The 17,039-nt window shown below is 50.5% G+C and overlaps 1 protein-coding gene across 1 annotated transcript; it reads left to right on the top strand.

The window, feature by feature from the left end:
- The first annotated feature begins 10,327 nt into the window (after positions 1 to 10,327).
- On the top strand, positions 10,328 to 15,303 carry TUBB1 (tubulin beta 1 class VI). The gene is made up of 4 exons (XM_052650974.1): positions 10,328 to 10,384; positions 13,201 to 13,309; positions 13,978 to 14,088; positions 14,225 to 15,303. The coding sequence occupies exons 1-4, from the start codon at positions 10,328 to 10,330 to the stop codon at positions 15,301 to 15,303; spliced, it is 1,356 nt and encodes a 451-aa protein (XP_052506934.1).
- The last annotated feature ends 1,736 nt before the right edge of the window (positions 15,304 to 17,039 follow it).

The following is a 17,039-nucleotide window of genomic DNA, read 5'->3' as shown; positions in this document are numbered from 1 at the left end:
CCCTTCGGTCCGGAGGGATGCCCCGGATCCCCGCATCCCGCCCGGGTCCAGCCTCCAGGGATGATGGGCAGGGGTCTCCCGGCAGAACCGCGCCCTATTCTAGCTTCCTGATGGAGGAGGGCATGGCAACCCACTCCAGTATTCTTCCCTGGAGAATCCCATGGACAGAGGAGCTTAGCAGGCTACAGTCCCAGGGGTTGCAAAAGAGTCAGACATGACCAGGCACCTGAGCACCCTAGCTTTCCATGAGGCTAAGACCCTTTCTGGAGAGACGTTGCTCCTATATAGAGAAGGAAGACTGAATCCTTCTAGAAAAGGCCCCTCAAGGAAAGTCTCACTTGGAGCCTGAATCTTCTTTCTCCCTGCCAACTCCCAAAGCTGCCTGGGGAGGTTTCTGCTAACAAAGCATTTCATCTTCAAACAACCGAAAGCAGAAGTTCGACCCCAGGGGCCTGGGTTTCATAACTCAGGAGTTCCCTTGTCCTCCGGCTCCTCGTGACTCCTCGTGACCTGAGCTGGCCACAGAAGGGCCTCCCTGGTCTTGGGAGAAAAGGGTCCAGGCTTTTTGTCCTAGAGTCCAGTGTTGGCGTAGGGTCCTCCGATGTGGGCACCCTGCTCTTACCACATGGACACCTCCCCCTGGTCCCTGTCTTTTGCTCTGCTGGCACCAAGCCTGCACACAGAAATCACAGTAGCTGCCTTGCGGACCTCCAGCCATTTCTGTGGCCACCCTTGGAAGCCCTGAGGTGCCCATGGAATCCCAGTAGGGCTTGGTCCCCGCTCCCGAGAGGCAGTCTTTGAGGCGACATGTAGACATGGCCTCTATCCACTGAGGTGTCCTTTATCTTCTTGGAAAGCTGGCTCCTTGGTGCTTGCCCTAGCATGTGTCCTGGGCCTGGTCCCAAAGCCTTTCCCTTTCCCTGGGTGCAGCAGGTGTGGGAAGGGAGTTTCCAGTCGGTGTTTCCCCATCTCTCACCTCTCTCCTCCACAGCAAAGGTAAACCAGCCAATGGGTCCTCCATCCATAGGAGGAAACAAGCCAGCGGGGTTGTCCCTGAGTAACCCCGGTGACACTACCATCCAGGTGGGGTCTTCCTAAGAGGTGCGTTTTGGGTCTCCTTTAAATAAAAATATGAGCTTCTCAGGTAATGCAGTGTTAAAGAATCTGCCTGACAATGCGAAAGACATGGGTTTGATCCTTGACCTAGGAAGATCCTGCATGCCTTGGGGCAACTAGGCCCATGAAGGGCAACTACTGAGCCTGTGCTCCAGAGCCCGTGCTCCTCAACAAGAGAAGTGAGAAGAAGAAGTGAGAAGCTTATGTGCTGGAGAGTAGGCCCCACTCGCCACAACTAGAGAAAAGCCTGAGCCGACACAAAGACCCAGCACAGTCAAAAATAAATAAATAAATAAACATGAAAAAAAATCATAAAAGCTCATAGTTGTTGAAGAATGACCACAGTGGTCATTGTAGGGTGATGAATATTGTGGGGACCTCCCGAGTGCCAATAGATGGTCAGGGCCCAAGAAGTGCAACACGGGACACAGATGGCCCCTTGGCCCCACCTCGGGAGTGCTATGAGGTCTGGGGCTGCATCCCTGACGCTGGGTGGAAATGTGCCAGGTTATAAGCTCTTCTGTTCCTGCAGGGTTGGGGGACCTGGATGCTCTGAAGGTGTTCTGGGCTTCTCGTAGGAGGCCCACACGCATCCGTATTATGATGGTCAGGGCTGGTGTTGTGGGCGTGTGACACCTGACTTCAACAGGGCCCTGAGCACTTGGTGAGATGCTGGTCTGCCAAGGCCCCCATTTTCATTTTGAGCTGCACATTCTGGAGCTGGGCCTGCCTGAGAAGGGTCAGAGTGGGGCAGTGGTCATGCACTGGGCCCTGGAGAAGGCAGGTTAAAGGGAGGGACAGTGACATTCTCAGGCTGACAGGTAGTGTACCAGGGTTTCCTTGCCCTGGAAGCTATGCAGACTCAGAGGATGATGGGAAAATCTAGCAGGTGGAGCGGGGAGGGAGGCCAGACATTTGAAACCACAACTTGCAAGGCAAGAAGAAGTGAGTGAGTTCTCCTGTGACCCGCTCTGCCTCTTCAGCACCTGTGATGCGTGCACCACGTGGAGTCAAGCCTCTGGGCCGTTTCTTCCCCATGAAGTTGGCTCTGGTCCACAGATATACGTCTGCCTGGCTCCCAGCTCTGAGGGATGAGCTGGCCGTGTCACTTTGGGAGTCCCTCAGTGCTGTGGTCTTTTGAGGGAGGGGCCCTAGCTCTGACCACTGCTGTGAGGGGAGGGCATTTGACTCCAGGAGCTCTCTGAAGGTGCACGGATGAAACTCGACACCTGCTGGGACTGCAGAGAGGAAGGAGTTGCTGGACTGGCTGCCCCACCCACCTGCTTGTCTCTCCCCAGAGCAGGTGCACCTGAGTTGCAGGTTTGGGGACCCTGCGGATATGAAAGCTCTGTCTCTTCCTGATGCCACCACTGCTCTGCGTGTCTGGGAGGGTGTTTTGTGGATAATGACTCGTCTTATCTGCCTGGGACAGAGGCTCAGGGAGCCGGCCTGTAACTGAGTAACTGATTCGTCCCTGCCGCTCAGACGTGCTTGAAGGCAGATACAAAGTCAGTCTAGACAACTCCTGTCTGGGAAAGTCTTCTCTCCTTTGATCCTGGCACAAGCCTATGAGGTGGGAATCAGATGCTATCACCCATTTTACAGGTGGGGAGACTGAGGCTCCAAAGAGGACGAGAGACCTATACTCAGACTGAGGTTCATGGGTGGCAAGTTTGAATCTAGGCTGTTCTTTTTTATTGCCCCATAAAGTCTCCTGGCAAACACGTGATGCAACGCCATGACACAAAAGCCTATTCATTTCTAAAAATAAGGTTGATTTGTCCCCTTGTCCTGATAAAGAAATCTTGCACTTTACAGCCAGGCTGGGGCCGACCCAGCCTGCCCACTTGCACAAGAAGAACACAGGTGAGTTTTCATTTACTGTGGACCTGCCTCTGAGCCCTCTCCTCCTTCTTGGCTCATACCATGCTGCCTGCCCTCCACGGCAGACGGCAGACACTTCCTATTCTCTCACCTTCCCAGGCTGAGCCAGGTCTTGGATACTGCCTTTATTGTGATGGGTGCTGGTGTGCTGGGAGGCATGTCTGGCTCGTGGGCAGCATGGGTCCCTCACCAGCTGTTCCTCTGTCCACACAGTCACTCAGTTAGATGACCCTGTGCTGTGAATGTGGTCCCCAAATGCCACTGACACCACATCCTCTGCTGGTCACACAGGCTGGCTTGGGAGGGGACTCGCCTCCTGGGGGTCACATTTGTGAGACTGGACTGTCAGTCTCACCTTCAGAGCATGCCTCCCACTGTCCACCCGGCAGGTCCCATCAGGCCCACCCAGGAGCCTGCCCAGGAGCCCTTGGAGCGTGGCCCGCCTCTTGCACCAGAGCCAGTCTTCTGGGACCCAGAAGGGAAGTTGGCAAGCACACTGAGAACCTAGGATGTGCCACGTCATTGTCCCAGCCCTGGGGACACAGGAGTGTCAGTCCCTGCCTGCCAGGAGTGGACATTCTGGTAAGGGGCCACGTGGAAACAGGAAGGGTGTCCAAGTAGAAAGAGCTGGATTCAGAGACGGGGCCTCTGGGAGTTTGCTCTGGGGTGGTTCTCTTAGCCATCCTGTGAGTTGGGATTGACTGACGAGGACGCAGCTATGAAAAGTGCTGGACTTTTCAAGCATGCGCAAGGACCTTGAAAGGCGGACACTCTGTGTAGGTGTGACCAAGTGGCCTCAGAGATGGCTGGAGAAGAAGGAGGCTGGGCGAGGTCCCTGGGTTGTAAACGCACCTCTCAGCTGCCGCGCTCTGGGATCTAAGGCCAGCTTCCTGCTTCCCAAAGGCCACTGTCTTCAAGTGCAGGGCTCCTCCTCCGCCACCAGGTCCCACCTAGCCCTCCCTTGTCCCTCCCTCCCTGGGTCAGGCCTGTGTCTCCGCCTCCTTTGGCTCCCTCCCTGCTTCCCACTCACCCCAGGGGTTTCTCCATCAGTCGGAACAAATCAGCTGCGGTAAGAGGGGTGGTTTTAACCCGGTGGCCACTAGTTTCCTGGGGAGCAGTGGTGAGGTCTTTATGTTCTATGAGCTCCCTCTGGGAGGAAGGATGGAAGGATGGAAGGCTGGGGGGTGGTGGTCAGTTAGAGGCTATTGTGGTTGTGGGCGGGAGAGCTGCTGCTGGTGGTGGGTCACTGATTCTGCTGGAGAGATGCTGAGATGGGTGGCAGCGCTGGCAGGACCCAGTTATGGACCAGAGGTGAGGAGGAGGCCTAGCTAAAGGCTGTCTGGCCGACCTGCCTCTCCACACCTGGAATCATCTTTTTAGAACCATCTCTGGTTCTGCCATGTCATCCTGGGACATGTCAGGTCCCTCTCTGAGCTTCAGTCTCTTCCACCAAATGAAAGAACCATCCCCTGACTTGTTGTTCAGTCGCTAAGTTGTGTCCGACTCTTTGTGACCCCATGGACTGCAGCACGCCAGGCTCCTCTGTCCTTCACTATCTCCAGGAACTTGCTCAGATTCACGTCCATTGAGTCGGTGATGCCTTCTGACCGTCTCATCCTCTGTCCCCCCGCTTCCCCTCCTGCCCTCAATCTTTTCCAGCATCAGGGGTTTTTCCAGTGAGTCGGCCCTTCGCACCAGGTAGCCAAAGTATTGGAGCTTCAGCATCAGTCCTTCCAACAAATATTCAGGGTTGATTTCCTTTAGGGCTGACTGGTTTGATCTCCTTGCTGTCCAAGGGACTCTGAAGAGTCTTCTCCAACACCACAACTCGAAAGCATCAACTCTTTGGCACTCAGCCTTCTTTATGGTTCAACTGTGATATCCATACATGACTGCTGGAAAAACCACAGCTTTGACTCTACAGACCTTTGACTGGAGGTGGGTGCAGCAGGAGAGATGGAGGCAGAGCACTTGGTAAAGGACAGAGAAGGGAGGTTTGGCACGTGAGTCTCTCCTGCCTGGAGGCCAGGAACCACATTTCCTGCATTTCTGAGGTCCTTCAAGCTCTTCTGAGCTCCTCAAAGAGTACTCAGCCAACATTTGGTGGTTAAACAAATAGATTTCTGAGGCTTGTACAACGGAGGTTGCTTGGACAAACACGGGGCTTGAGGAAATATATATTTTTGTTTGATTTCATCCGTGTTGTGCTTATCTCTCTTTCTGCCACTGAACATGTCTTATCAGGAGCTGCACACCTTGGGAGATGGGAGAGATATGAACGAGAAGGTTAATGTTTCCGTACACCTCAGAATCATGGCGGCTCACGGGAAGTGTGTGTGTATGAGTGTTTCCTCCTGCAAATAAGAGGTGCCACAGCCCAGGACGCTGGTTCTCAATGTACCCGAGAGACGGCATATCATCCCCACTTTGGATGTGAGGCTGGAGAGGGATGGGGAGCCGTCGGCATGGGGCACCCAAGGGAGAGAAGGTCTCAAACTCCTCCGTGGAGCTGGGCAGCCTGGCTTAAAGAAAAACAGTAACTAGTTTCTTGGTTACTTTTTCTCTCCTTGCAGTTACTTAATCATTCTCCCAGAACTTTCTTTTACAGTAGGAGAATGCACAAGGAGGAGAGTACAAGCAAGTGGAACTCAGTTCATCTGATGATCTGCCCACATCCGCTGAGTCACTCCTAATGGCCCCTCAGATGTCATTTTCTTACTAAGACATTTGGAAAAATTTCTGCCTCTGAATCACAAGCAAACATTGTAATTCACCAGTCTTCTCTAAGTTATGCAAGGAACTTTGATGTGCTCAGAAGTAGAAGCTCGGGGCGGATGAAATCAATGGATTCTCTGAGAACTTCGTTTTTCTCCTACTTGAAGTTCATTTTCCAAGTGGAGGATGCGGAGAGCTCCGTCTGACCACGGGAGTCACCTCTGCAGGAAGTCTGGGAGCAGCTGATGTGGGGTTTCTTGATGACACTGGTTTTCCTTGTCATCTTGGTCCTGTTCCCATAATAGACCCGAGTGTCATCCAGGAAGGGGCTTTCTGCCACAGCATCTTGCTAAGGGCTGCTCCTCACAACGAAGGGCTGGCCTGAGGGTACTTAATCATCTCCAGGGTCCTCAGGTGCATGGGGTCGCCCCCGGCATGCAGGGGACTCCTCCCTCTGCCCCCCTGGAGCTCAGTTCAGGCCCTATCACTGTCACCTGCCTTTGTCACAGCCCTTCTCGGGGGAGAAGATGGCTTTGTCACTCATCACGGATGGCCGCTTTAAACCACTTGCTGTGCTTCAGGGCAAGGGGTCACCTTCTGCCTGGCAGGAGCGCAGACCTTTGGTCTCCCAGGGGGCCTGTTCACCTGTGTGTCAGGAAGGGGGCACTCCTAGGGGCCTGAGAAAGCCATTGTGTCTTCACCGCCTCACTGGCTCTTGATAACCTGGCAGCCAGAGGGCTGCGTGTTCCCCAGGGGAGCGGGTGCCTTCATAAGTAAGGACAAAGGGGCAGAGACAGGCTGGTGTCAGCCCCGCCGCATGTCCTGGTGCTACCCGACATGCTAACTCCTGTGCCAGCAGCTCAGGCCAGACACACAGTAGGCGCTCAGGACCCAGCCCGGGAGACAGTGGCATCTACACAGTCAGTTGCATCGCTGCCTTCCATCATGTGAAGCTGACTTGAAAAACACTGCCGGTGCAGTGGTTGAGCGCTGCTCAGTCCTTACCTCAGACTTGGGCCTTGGGACCACTATTGGGCTTTCCAGGTTTGAGGGAGGTAGGCCCCCAATCCCAGCCTCCCTGCCTGGCATCCGCACCCTCCCACCATTAGCCCCCACCCCTGACAGCGCATGCCGCCCAGGCAGAGTAAACACCACTGGCCCCACTGGAATCAGAGCAAACAGGGTTCCTCTTCTTCCCCCTTTTTGCCACCATTAACAGAAAAACTTTTTTAAGTGCTCATCTGAAATGCTGGCAAACTCAGGTGACCCAAGGAGGGTGGCTCCAGGGTGGAGGCTGGGGGCGCCCAGCTTGCTGGACTTCATTCCTCCGGCATGGAGTGAAAACACAGGTGGAGGACACCCGCCAGACCCTCCCAGCAGCTCTGCCCCCCAGTGCCCCCTGTAACTTTCCAAAGTAGGTCTGTGCTGACTCGACGTACCATCCCTGTTCCCTGGAACCGTTCAAACAGTCAACCTGGACCACTTCCTAGGGAAGGAGGAGAGTCCCACCCCGCCCGTTAGGACACACTCCTGAGTAAACACATTATTGGCTCTGGGGAAGCTTGCCTTTCTGCGTGGGGCTGCTCACCCTCGCCCAGCTGTTGGTCTGCACTCAGCAAACATTGACTGAGGCACTTTGGGGACTCGAAGGTGAAGCGATGCAGCAAGTCTCAGGCTGTTGGGGAGATAAGGCAGGAATATAAGTGATGAGCAAACAAGGCTGAGCATTGGAAAGTGCCACCAAAGCTCTGGGGCCACCGGAGGAGGGGGGTGTCCCTGACCCCCCAGGGTCTGTCTCCTGCTCTGGCCTCAGAGACGCAGGGGCCTGCCAGGCCGGGGGAGAGCGGGGAGGGCAGGTGGGGGCACCAAGGGAAGAGAAAGGAGTAAAAGCAAGTGGGGTGACATCTGTGGGTGCTGAAAGTCTCATTCTGTGTGTGGGTGTGTGTATTTCATAATATATATTTAACTATATTGTGTTAGTTTCAGGTGTTTAGCACAGTGATTCTTTTTTTTTTTTTTTTAATAAATATCTATTCTTTTTCAGATTATTTTCCTGTAAAGTTTTTTACAAACTATTGAGTAGAGTTCCCTGTGCTGTGCAGTAGGTCCTTGTTGGTTATTTATTTTATATATAGTAGTGTTTATCTGTTAATCCCAACCCCCTGGGACTTTCCTGGTGGTCCAGTGGCTAAGACTCCACTCTCCCAATGCAGGGGACCTGAGTTCACTCTCTGCTCGGGGAAATAGATCTCACATGCTTCAACTAAGACAAAGCACAGCCAAAAAAAACAGGAAAAGTCAACTTCTGAATTTATCCCTACCTGCTGTATATTTTTTGCTTTGTGAAAAATACTGCTAAGCACATGCATATTTCTTTTCATAGATTTACACTGTCTCCTCTTTACCTTGGGGGCAGCCGAGTTTGGAGCAGACGCAGGTGTGAATGATGTGGTCATTCAACTTGGAGCAGAAAGAACTTTACAAACTAAGAGACATGTCGCAAGAGTCCTCATTTCTAAGTTTGGAAAGATTCACCAACTCTTAACACGTCCCAATTTGTTTAACCTCCCTCTCCATGTGTCACTCAGTCATCGTTGCCCTGCTGTTTCAGAGAAAGTTGCGTGGTGATCTTGAATACCTCAAAGTGTCTCCTGAAAATAAGGGCTTACGTGCACGTAGTCCCCAGGCCAAGATCAAGTTCAGGAAATAGAAGGTGGCTGCAATGTTATTATCCTGTCCACACAGTCTGTGCTCAATCGTCCACAGTTGTCTCCTTCGTGTCCTTACAGCAACTCTTCCCTAGTCCAGGACCTAACCGAGGGTCACGGAGCTGTTAGTCTGCACGTGACGGGTGAGATCACCGGACAACAGACAGGAGTGGGCCTGCGGCCAGCACCATGCGATGAAGTCCTTCTTCCCCACCTGTGGGTTTCCCTTCCAGTGTTCACCTCAGCTCTTGGCTCTGTGGTTGAACTCCTGGGAGGACTGGAGACTATTTTCCCCAGAAAGTCCATTGGGGATAACTTCCCTGCTCATGTCACTGACCTCACATCGGGGTCTCCCCAGGCCTGTAGGAAGGCACAGTTTAGGAGCTGATGGTCAGGCTGGGGCTTGCAGGGTGAGAGGTGATGGGCAGGGGGCTGGTGGTGAGCCTGGTTTGCTGGGAGCGCGGGGCAGAGCATCTCCTGTGTGGCTGGCCCTCACTGGGTGTCAGGGAAATGTGGCTGGGATTCTGGGTCTGAGGGACTTCATCGTTTGGTAAAGGAACCAAAGTCAGTGAGACCCCCATGCCAAGAGCAAAGGGGCAACAGAGCAGAGTTGGGGGAGGGGTGCTGGTGCAAAGGGGCGCCAGGCTGTGTCCGGGGCAAAAAGGTGGGTGGGGCAGTCACAGGCTTTTATGTTAAAAGGGGCCTTGTCATGTCAGGGAGGGCGAGTGACCGCCAGTATGAACAATGTACTGGGAGAGAGCAGTTGTGGGCTGAAAACCCCACGGCCCAGTGTGGAGGAGGGAATATTCCAGAACCCTGACCACGCAGGACCAAAGTCTGGAGGGGGTGCTGAGATGGAAGCCTGGAGCCAGGTTAGCAAAGGCCTTGATGGCAAGCCGGAGAGTTTAGATCTTACGTCTCCACTCTAATTTCCCAAACTCCCAAGAACATGTCACCCATACAAATTTGGCCAAGTTGAAAAAGCAGACTTTCTCTTATTATCATTTTACTATTGGGCTTCCCACGTGGCACTAGTGGCAAAGAACCTCTGGGGACATAAGAGACTAGGTTCGATTCCTGGGTCGGGAAAATCCCCTGGAGAAGGGCATGGCAACCCACTCCAGTATTCTTGCCTGGAGAATCCTCATGGACAGAGGATCCTGGTGGGCTACAGTCCATAGGGTTGCAAAGAATTGGACACGACTGAAGGACTTAGCAAGTTTTTTTTTTTTTCTATTAACATTGAATATGCAACATAAAAATAAGAACTGTCCATCCATGTTCCACCTCAGTGCCATCAGTGGCTTTTAGACAAAGCACAGCTGAAGACGAGGGAGCCATGGCAAGTTCTAGAGGGAGGGTGGGGCGATGTCTAATTGGTTGTATGCATGGCTGTAGTGAAGCCACTTCATACTCTGGAATTTGTGGATTCATCTGTCATGCGATGCATTTAGACAAAAGGATTTCTAATAATACAACTGGCTTGGGTGGGAAAGGTCTCTGGAGGTGGTCCTGGTCGCCCCAGTGAGCTAGGAGTCTGACCAACTGGGGGCCCAGAGCCAGTGCTGGTGCCGAGAGTCTACCATGCAATGCCGAGGCCTATTGCCAGTCTTATAGGCACCACACACAACAGCAGCCTTTGGTCTTGAACTCTAGGAAATGATCGGGCAATATTCTGTGTTGGGAGAGGAAGAACTCCCCCTTTACAAGGATGACAGAGCAGAGAGGGGCAGGGGCTGGGCCTCCAGGCTGGACACACCCGTGGGTCACTGCGGGAGGCAGCCTGGTCAGTGGGTCTTGTCACTGCGATGACCAGAGTTGTGTAAGGCTTGTGGCAGTTACCAGCAGCTCTCCCAGACTGGGGACTCGTTCCAGCAGGTCTGATCCTTGGGCACCAAGCAAGGATGCGTGAGATCGTACACATCCAGATTGGCCAGTGTGGCAACCAGATTGGAGCCAAGGTAAGGAATGTCCAGTTGCTAGTGTTGGCCTGTCCATGATCCACAGCATAGCCAGCTCAGAAAAGCCCTTAAGGTAGCAGGGAGGACCTGGGCCCAGCAGATCCATGCACTTGCCCAGTGTCTGACTTACTGATGTCAAATGACACCTGTAGTAGTTAAAGAGACCGAGGGCATAGGAAAAGGCTTAAAGGGTAAATCTAACTCCTGTTAATTCTGTGGACAGTTCTGTGTGTATAAAACACCTGTCAATCATTTTTACTTTGATCACCTCCGCATTCATATCTAAAACCAGTAATTTTGTCTCAAAATAGTTTTCCAAAATTTCTTGGGAAAATTTTTCCACTGTATCACTAAGATAGCTTTCCCTCCCCTCCTGTATTTATGTTCCAGTTAAAAAAGATCAACAACTATTTTATTTTGAATGCAACCAAAAATCAAAGTGGTAAACCTAAAATTTTGGGAGTTCAGCAGCAGAAATAATTAAAATATATCCTTTGTGATATAAATAAGTTTTTCTCCTCCTCCATCACATTTTTCTAAAAAGTACTTGGTTCTATTGACCAATGCTAAAAAACAGATACCAGAGCCCAATACCTCCAAGTCTAAGTTTTTTTAAATTTATTTTTTTAAAGATGTATTTATTTTTGGCTGTGGTGGGTCTTTGCTGCTGCACATGGTTTTCTCTAGTTGTGTCCAGTAGTGGCTATTCTTCATTGCAGTCGGGCTGGACGGGGGGAAGCTTCTCATTGCAGTGGCTTCTCTTGTTTCAGAGGATGGGCTCTTGGGAGCCTGGGCTTCAGTAGTTGTGGCTCACAGGCTTAGTTGCTCCATGGTATGTGGGATCCTCCCAGACTAGGGATCGAGTCAGTGTTCCTTGCATTGCAAGGTGGATTCTTAACCACTGGACCGCCAGGGCAGCCCTGTTAACTCTAATTTTAAAGTGATCAGTTCTACTATGAAACAGCTGTCTGATTATTCTCTTTACTATTTTGAAATTACTTCTACTAGTATGAATTGCATTAAAAACTTTATTGCATTACAACTTGAAAGTTTATATGTGATAAGATGATATAAAATTTACCATCTGTAACCATGTTTAAGTATCTACTTCAGTAGTGTTAAGTACATTCACACTGTCATGCCTCCAATCTCCAAAATGTTTTTCTTGAAAAACTGAATTTAAAATGCTTTTTTCTTGCAACTGAAACATGGTGCACACCATTAAACAAGGCCTCCCCATTCCTCTCCCTTGCTCCTGGCACGCTATTCTACTTTCTGTCTCTATGAATTTCATGAACATATAACACTATTTGGCCTTTTGTGAGTGGCCTGTTTCACTTAGCATAGTGTCCTTGGGGTCCCTCCCTGTTGTAGCACATGTCAGAATTTCCTTCCTTTTTAAGGCTGAATAACAATCCATCTGTATAGATAGATCACGTTTGTTTATTCAGTCATCTGTCCATGGGCATCTGGATTGTTTCCAAATTTTGGCTACTGTAACTAATGCAGCTATGGGAAAAATGAAAGTCTTTTAATACAGGTGTTTAAAACCCGGGGCAAAGAAAATGACCGCTTACAAGGAAGATGTCATCCTTCCTTGCTGGAGTGATAAGACGTTCAAAATTAAAACACAGAGAGAAGGGAGGCATGGGCCCCTACTGCTCTGAAGTTGGAAGATAAGATGAAGATAGGACCCAGGCAGAGAGAGCAGGGTCTAGGCAGAGTCTCAGCTCTGGGTCCAGAAATGTGCTGCCTAATGGTTAAAGACCCAGCAAAAACTTATTATCTGGGGCCATGAGAACTTTTAGGACATATTTTTTTGTTAGTCTCACTCCTGATTTTATTTTATTTTTTGGTATTTAAAAAACTTTTAATTGGAGGGTAATTGCTTTACAGTGTTGTGTTGGTTTCTGCCATACAGCAATGTGAGTCATCCATAAGTATACTCGAGACATTTAATTTGTGGTTTCAGACAACTCTTTTTTCTCTGCTGATAATTTACTATAAAACAGAGTCTTATATTAATAAGATCAAGGCCGAAGCAGAGCTATCATTCACAAATGTGGTTGAAAAAACAGCCTTGGGGATTGAACATAAATGAATACATTTTCATGTATATTCATGCTTCTCCAGGGTAATGAAAAGGGGCCATTTCAGTAACTGTATCCATAAAAGCCTGGCACATATCTATATGAATAATATGTGTATGTGACTGAAGGTATAATATGTTTCAAATAGTTACCAGAAAATGGCTATGCATAATTTTGAATTGAGCTCATATCTGATCATCCAAAATGCGCACTGTTTAAAATCATGCATAGGTGTCCTCTTGATGGGCTTTTGGGAAAAACTGCATGAAAATAAATCCGCAAAGTGAAATGAGATGTTATCATGTAGTCAGATAAGAATTCAGTTTATTTTCACTTAATGGGATCTATACTCTGCTAGCTGGATGCATTGTAAGGCCGAACTAGAGATACACTGTCTGATGTGAAATTCTAAAAGAACAGCATTAATGTACATGAGGGCCTGAATTTCATAATAACAAAATCCAATTTGACATTTTATGTGTTGACATTGTATTGAAGCAGTTCGGTGGATATAAAACGCAGTCTTCATCTTCATGGCTAGCAGCAGGGACAAAGCATAAATTTAGGAAGGGGTGGGCAGCTGGGAAAAGGGCCCCAAAGATAAATCTCAGGGAGGAAAGCAGACCCAGAGCCCTTGCTTCCTGTCTTTCTGCTCAATCTGCCGGCTCCAACCTGGCCTTCAGCAGGATCCCTCTGGACACTGACCTTCTCTCCTTCTGCTTTCAGTTCTGGGAGGTGATTGGAGAGGAGCATGGGATAGACTGGGCCGGGAGCTACTGCGGGGACAGCGCTCTGCAGCTGGAGAGGATCAGCGTGTACTACAATGAGGCCCATGGTAAGACACTGCGCTGTTGGCCTCGGTCACCAGCCCCGGGGACACAGCACAAACAGGAGGGCCTGTGAGACCAGAGGGACAGGCAGGTGATGTTCTGAGAGCTACAGAGGATAGCCCTGGCAAGGCTGTCTCTGGTCACTGGAGGGCCATGCTGCCAACACAGACTGTTTAGACCCTGACCTTCCTTTCTGGTTTTTATTATTTTATTTTTTCCCTTATCTTCCTCTTCTGGTTTTTATTTTTTAATTAACTATTTTATTAATTTTTTTTTTTTTTTTTTTTGGCCATGCTATGTGGCTTGTGGGATCTCAGTTCCTGGTCCAGGGATTGAACCTGGGCCCTGGGCAGTGAGACTGCAGAGTCCTAACCACTGCACAGCCAGGGAACCTTCCCTTTCTGGTTTTTAAATAAAAAGTAGAGTCAGTTCCAACAAAATCCTCATCACTGGCAAGAGAACAAACAAAATGGACAATGGCGGAAGAAGTGATTTCTGAAGCTTTTTACAGATTTCTATGACTGTTGTTGGGGTCCAAGCTATCATGGCCAGTCTTTCTACCCAAGACACTTTCTGGAAGGACTTTCCCCCTCACTCAGGTTGTAATTTGATGAAACATGAACCTTCAGAAAAACAAGTTAGAAGTTTGCTAACTTCATATCTTTCTATGCAGGTAAGAAATACGTGCCCCGAGCAGTCTTGGTGGATCTGGAACCCGGGACCATGGACAGCATCCGATCCAGCCGAGTGGGGGCCCTCTTCCAACCGGACAGCTTTGTCCACGGTAGGTTTTTCTGGAAGGTTCCACTGGGGAGAGAGCAAGAGCGCCTCCTGGAGGTGAGCATCCTCCCCAGCCCCCACGCCCGATCCTGGGGGGGTGGGGGGGGGAAGGGCTGTGACCCAGTCCCCTGTGTCCACAGGTAACTCTGGGGCCGGTAACAACTGGGCGAAGGGCTACTACACGGAGGGCGCCGAGCTGGTGGACAGCGTGCTGGACGTGGTGCGTGCCGAGGCCGAGGGCTGCGACTGCCTGCAGGGCTTCCAACTAGTGCATTCGCTGGGCGGGGGCACGGGGTCGGGGATGGGCACTCTGCTGCTGGGCAAGATCCGCGAGGAGTACCCTGACCGCATCCTGAACTCGTTCAGCGTGATGCCCTCACCAAAGGTGTCAGACACTGTGGTGGAGCCCTACAATGCCGTGCTGGCGCTGCACCAGCTTGTGCTCAACTCCGATGCCTGCTTCTGCATCGACAACGAGGCGCTCTATGACATCTGCTTCCGCACGCTGCGGCTCAGCACTCCCACCTATGGGGACCTCAACCACCTGGTGTCCCTCACCATGAGCGGCATCACTACCTCTCTGCGCTTCCCGGGCCAGCTCAACGCTGACCTGCGCAAGCTGGCCGTGAACATGGTGCCCTTCCCGCGCCTGCACTTTTTCATGCCCGGCTTTGCACCGCTCACGGCCCAGGGCAGCCAGCAGTATCGAGCGCTGACCGTGGCCGAGCTCACCCAGCAGATGTTTGACGCCCGCAACACCATGGCCGCCTGCGACCCCCGCCGCGGCCGCTACCTCACCGTGGCCTGCATCTTCCGGGGCCGGATGTCCACGAAGGAGGTGGATGAGCAGCTGCTCAACGTGCAGACCAGGAACAGCAGCTGCTTCGTGGAGTGGATCCCCAACAACGTCAAGGTGGCCGTGTGCGACATCCCACCCCGGGGGCTGAGCATGGCGGCCACCTTCATCGGCAACAACACAGCCATCCAGGAGCTGTTCGGCAGGATTTCCGAGCATTTCTCGGCCATGTTCAAGAGGAAGGCCTTCGTGCACTGGTACACCGGTGAGGGGATGGACATCAACGAGTTTGCTGAAGCTGAGAGTGACATCCAGGATTTGGTGTCTGAATACCAACAGTTTCAAGATGCCAGAGCGGATGTGGAAGAGAAGGAGGAGGTGGGGGCAGAAACAGAAGTGGAACCAGCAGATAAGGAACATTAACTGCCAGAGTCCCTGCCTGAGGCTGGCTCGGCCGGAGCACTATTAGGATGAGCAAGTCACCCTCCCCGGGATGGCAGGCCGGTTCTGTACTGCAACACAGAGACCCACCTGCAGCCACTCAGCCTTAGCTTTGATGGGGGACTTCAGGGGGCGGGGGGCGGGGAAGTACTGACGGGCACTAGGGTCTTGAGTGTGGTATTCTGTGCACAAGCTTGGTTTTATTCTTTTTAATAGGCAGGTGAATTAACTGTAAAGTGCTCCCTTTGTTTAAAGATCTGATTTGGCTACTTGCTGTGTGTGGAGATGGACTGCGTGGATGGGGTGGGGGAACCCCTGCAGGTGAGGTTAAGTTGTATAGGCATTAGCTACCCTGGTAAGTGCCTGGGGATCTGTACTTGTTGGCATCTCAGGACTGTTAAGGCTCTCACTGTAGGTTCTCTTAATGCATGGCCTGCTGCCCACTTGTTCACACCTGCTGACCTCCAGGAAAGTCAGGTGACTGCTTGGTGTTTGGGAGCCACACAGAGGAAAACGGGAGTCAGTGACCACTAGTAAATTGTGGAGATCGTGTGTACACTTCAGCGTACCAACTACAAAAGGGACAAGGGAGGAGAGGAAAGTGGCAGTCCTTCCCCAAAAAATACCCAGGCAAAAAGCCCCACAAAATGACAACTCCAGTCTTCTGATCTTTATGTCTGAATAGCCACCTTTTAAAAATGTTTTTAAATTGGCTGTGCTGTGCAGCATGTGGGCTCTTTAGTTCCCAGTCCAGGAACTGAAGCTGCATGCCTTGCACTGAGAGCTCAGAGTCTTAACCACTGGTCCACCAGGGAAGTGCCCTGTATAACTAGCTCTTAACATATATGTAGATACTTTAAAGTTTCTTATTAATGTTTGATTCTGGGAATTCATTCATCATCTTTGGTTCTTCTCGTAAAGGCTATTTTGAAATGCCCTTTTCATTTGAATGCAGAAACCCTCCTGAAAGGGCTCTGTAGGCACTCTGCTCTTTAGAAAGGGCACATGCATGCCCAGGGACCACTGGAATGGAGGAATTAAGCAGCGGTGGCTGTAGTGTCCTTAGAGGTTATGGAGGACACTGTCTCATTAGGGAACTTTTACAGTTCAGATTAATTTGCAGAAGTTGCCATAAATGTTTGCATGATGACACAGCTTTAGCCATTACACGATTTTAATCTGTTCACATTACAACAGGACCAAATACACAAGAGCGTGATCAAATCATCCATAACTTCTTAATTACAGTTTACCTATTTCTGACATATTGCACTGCCATCCCATCCAGCGCCCGAAGGGTTTTAATGGCTTTCTAGAATTACCACGGAGTTATCCAATTGGATCCATGGGCAGCCAGTGATGGGAGGAACTATTTACTTGCAGGCAACTGGGTTTTCATCTCCTATTTGCTTTGTAACCTGCAGTAATAGGGAAGCCAGTGGATGGGTGATAGTAGCTCATTCTGAGAAACTTCACTCTCTTCACATGCATAACACGAGGAAATAACCAAAATATGCACCAAGAGAAAAATTCTCTCGATGTTTGTATCGTGACATGCCTTTTATCTACAGAATTAAAAAAAAATAAAGTTTTAAACACTTTCTACTTGTGGTTCAAAAAGCACCAAAACCAAAAGCAGATTTAATAAGAAACTGCCCCTGAATTACTTAGTTTGAGTTCATAACTTCTTTAGATGCTAAAAAGACTTATAACCTGTG

This window comes from Budorcas taxicolor, chromosome 13 (genome assembly GCF_023091745.1).
Source record: "Budorcas taxicolor isolate Tak-1 chromosome 13, Takin1.1, whole genome shotgun sequence".
In the NCBI taxonomy this organism is placed as follows: domain Eukaryota; kingdom Metazoa; phylum Chordata; class Mammalia; order Artiodactyla; family Bovidae; genus Budorcas; species Budorcas taxicolor.
The sequence above is the reverse complement of the archived record's forward strand: the minus strand, read 5'-3'. Positions and strand labels throughout refer to the sequence as shown.

What these genes read in the sequence shown, in the direction of transcription:
- TUBB1 (XM_052650974.1), top strand. Translation starts at nt 10,328, where the DNA reads ATGCGTGAGATCGTACACATCCAGATTGGCCAGTGTGGCAACCAGATT. An exon ending in GCAACCAGATTGGAGCCAAG is followed by an intron (nt 10,385 to 13,200) that starts GTAAGGAATGTC and finishes TTCTGCTTTCAG; the next exon opens with TTCTGGGAGGTGATTGGAGA. An exon ending in GTACTACAATGAGGCCCATG is followed by an intron (nt 13,310 to 13,977) that starts GTAAGACACTGC and finishes CTTTCTATGCAG; the next exon opens with GTAAGAAATACGTGCCCCGA.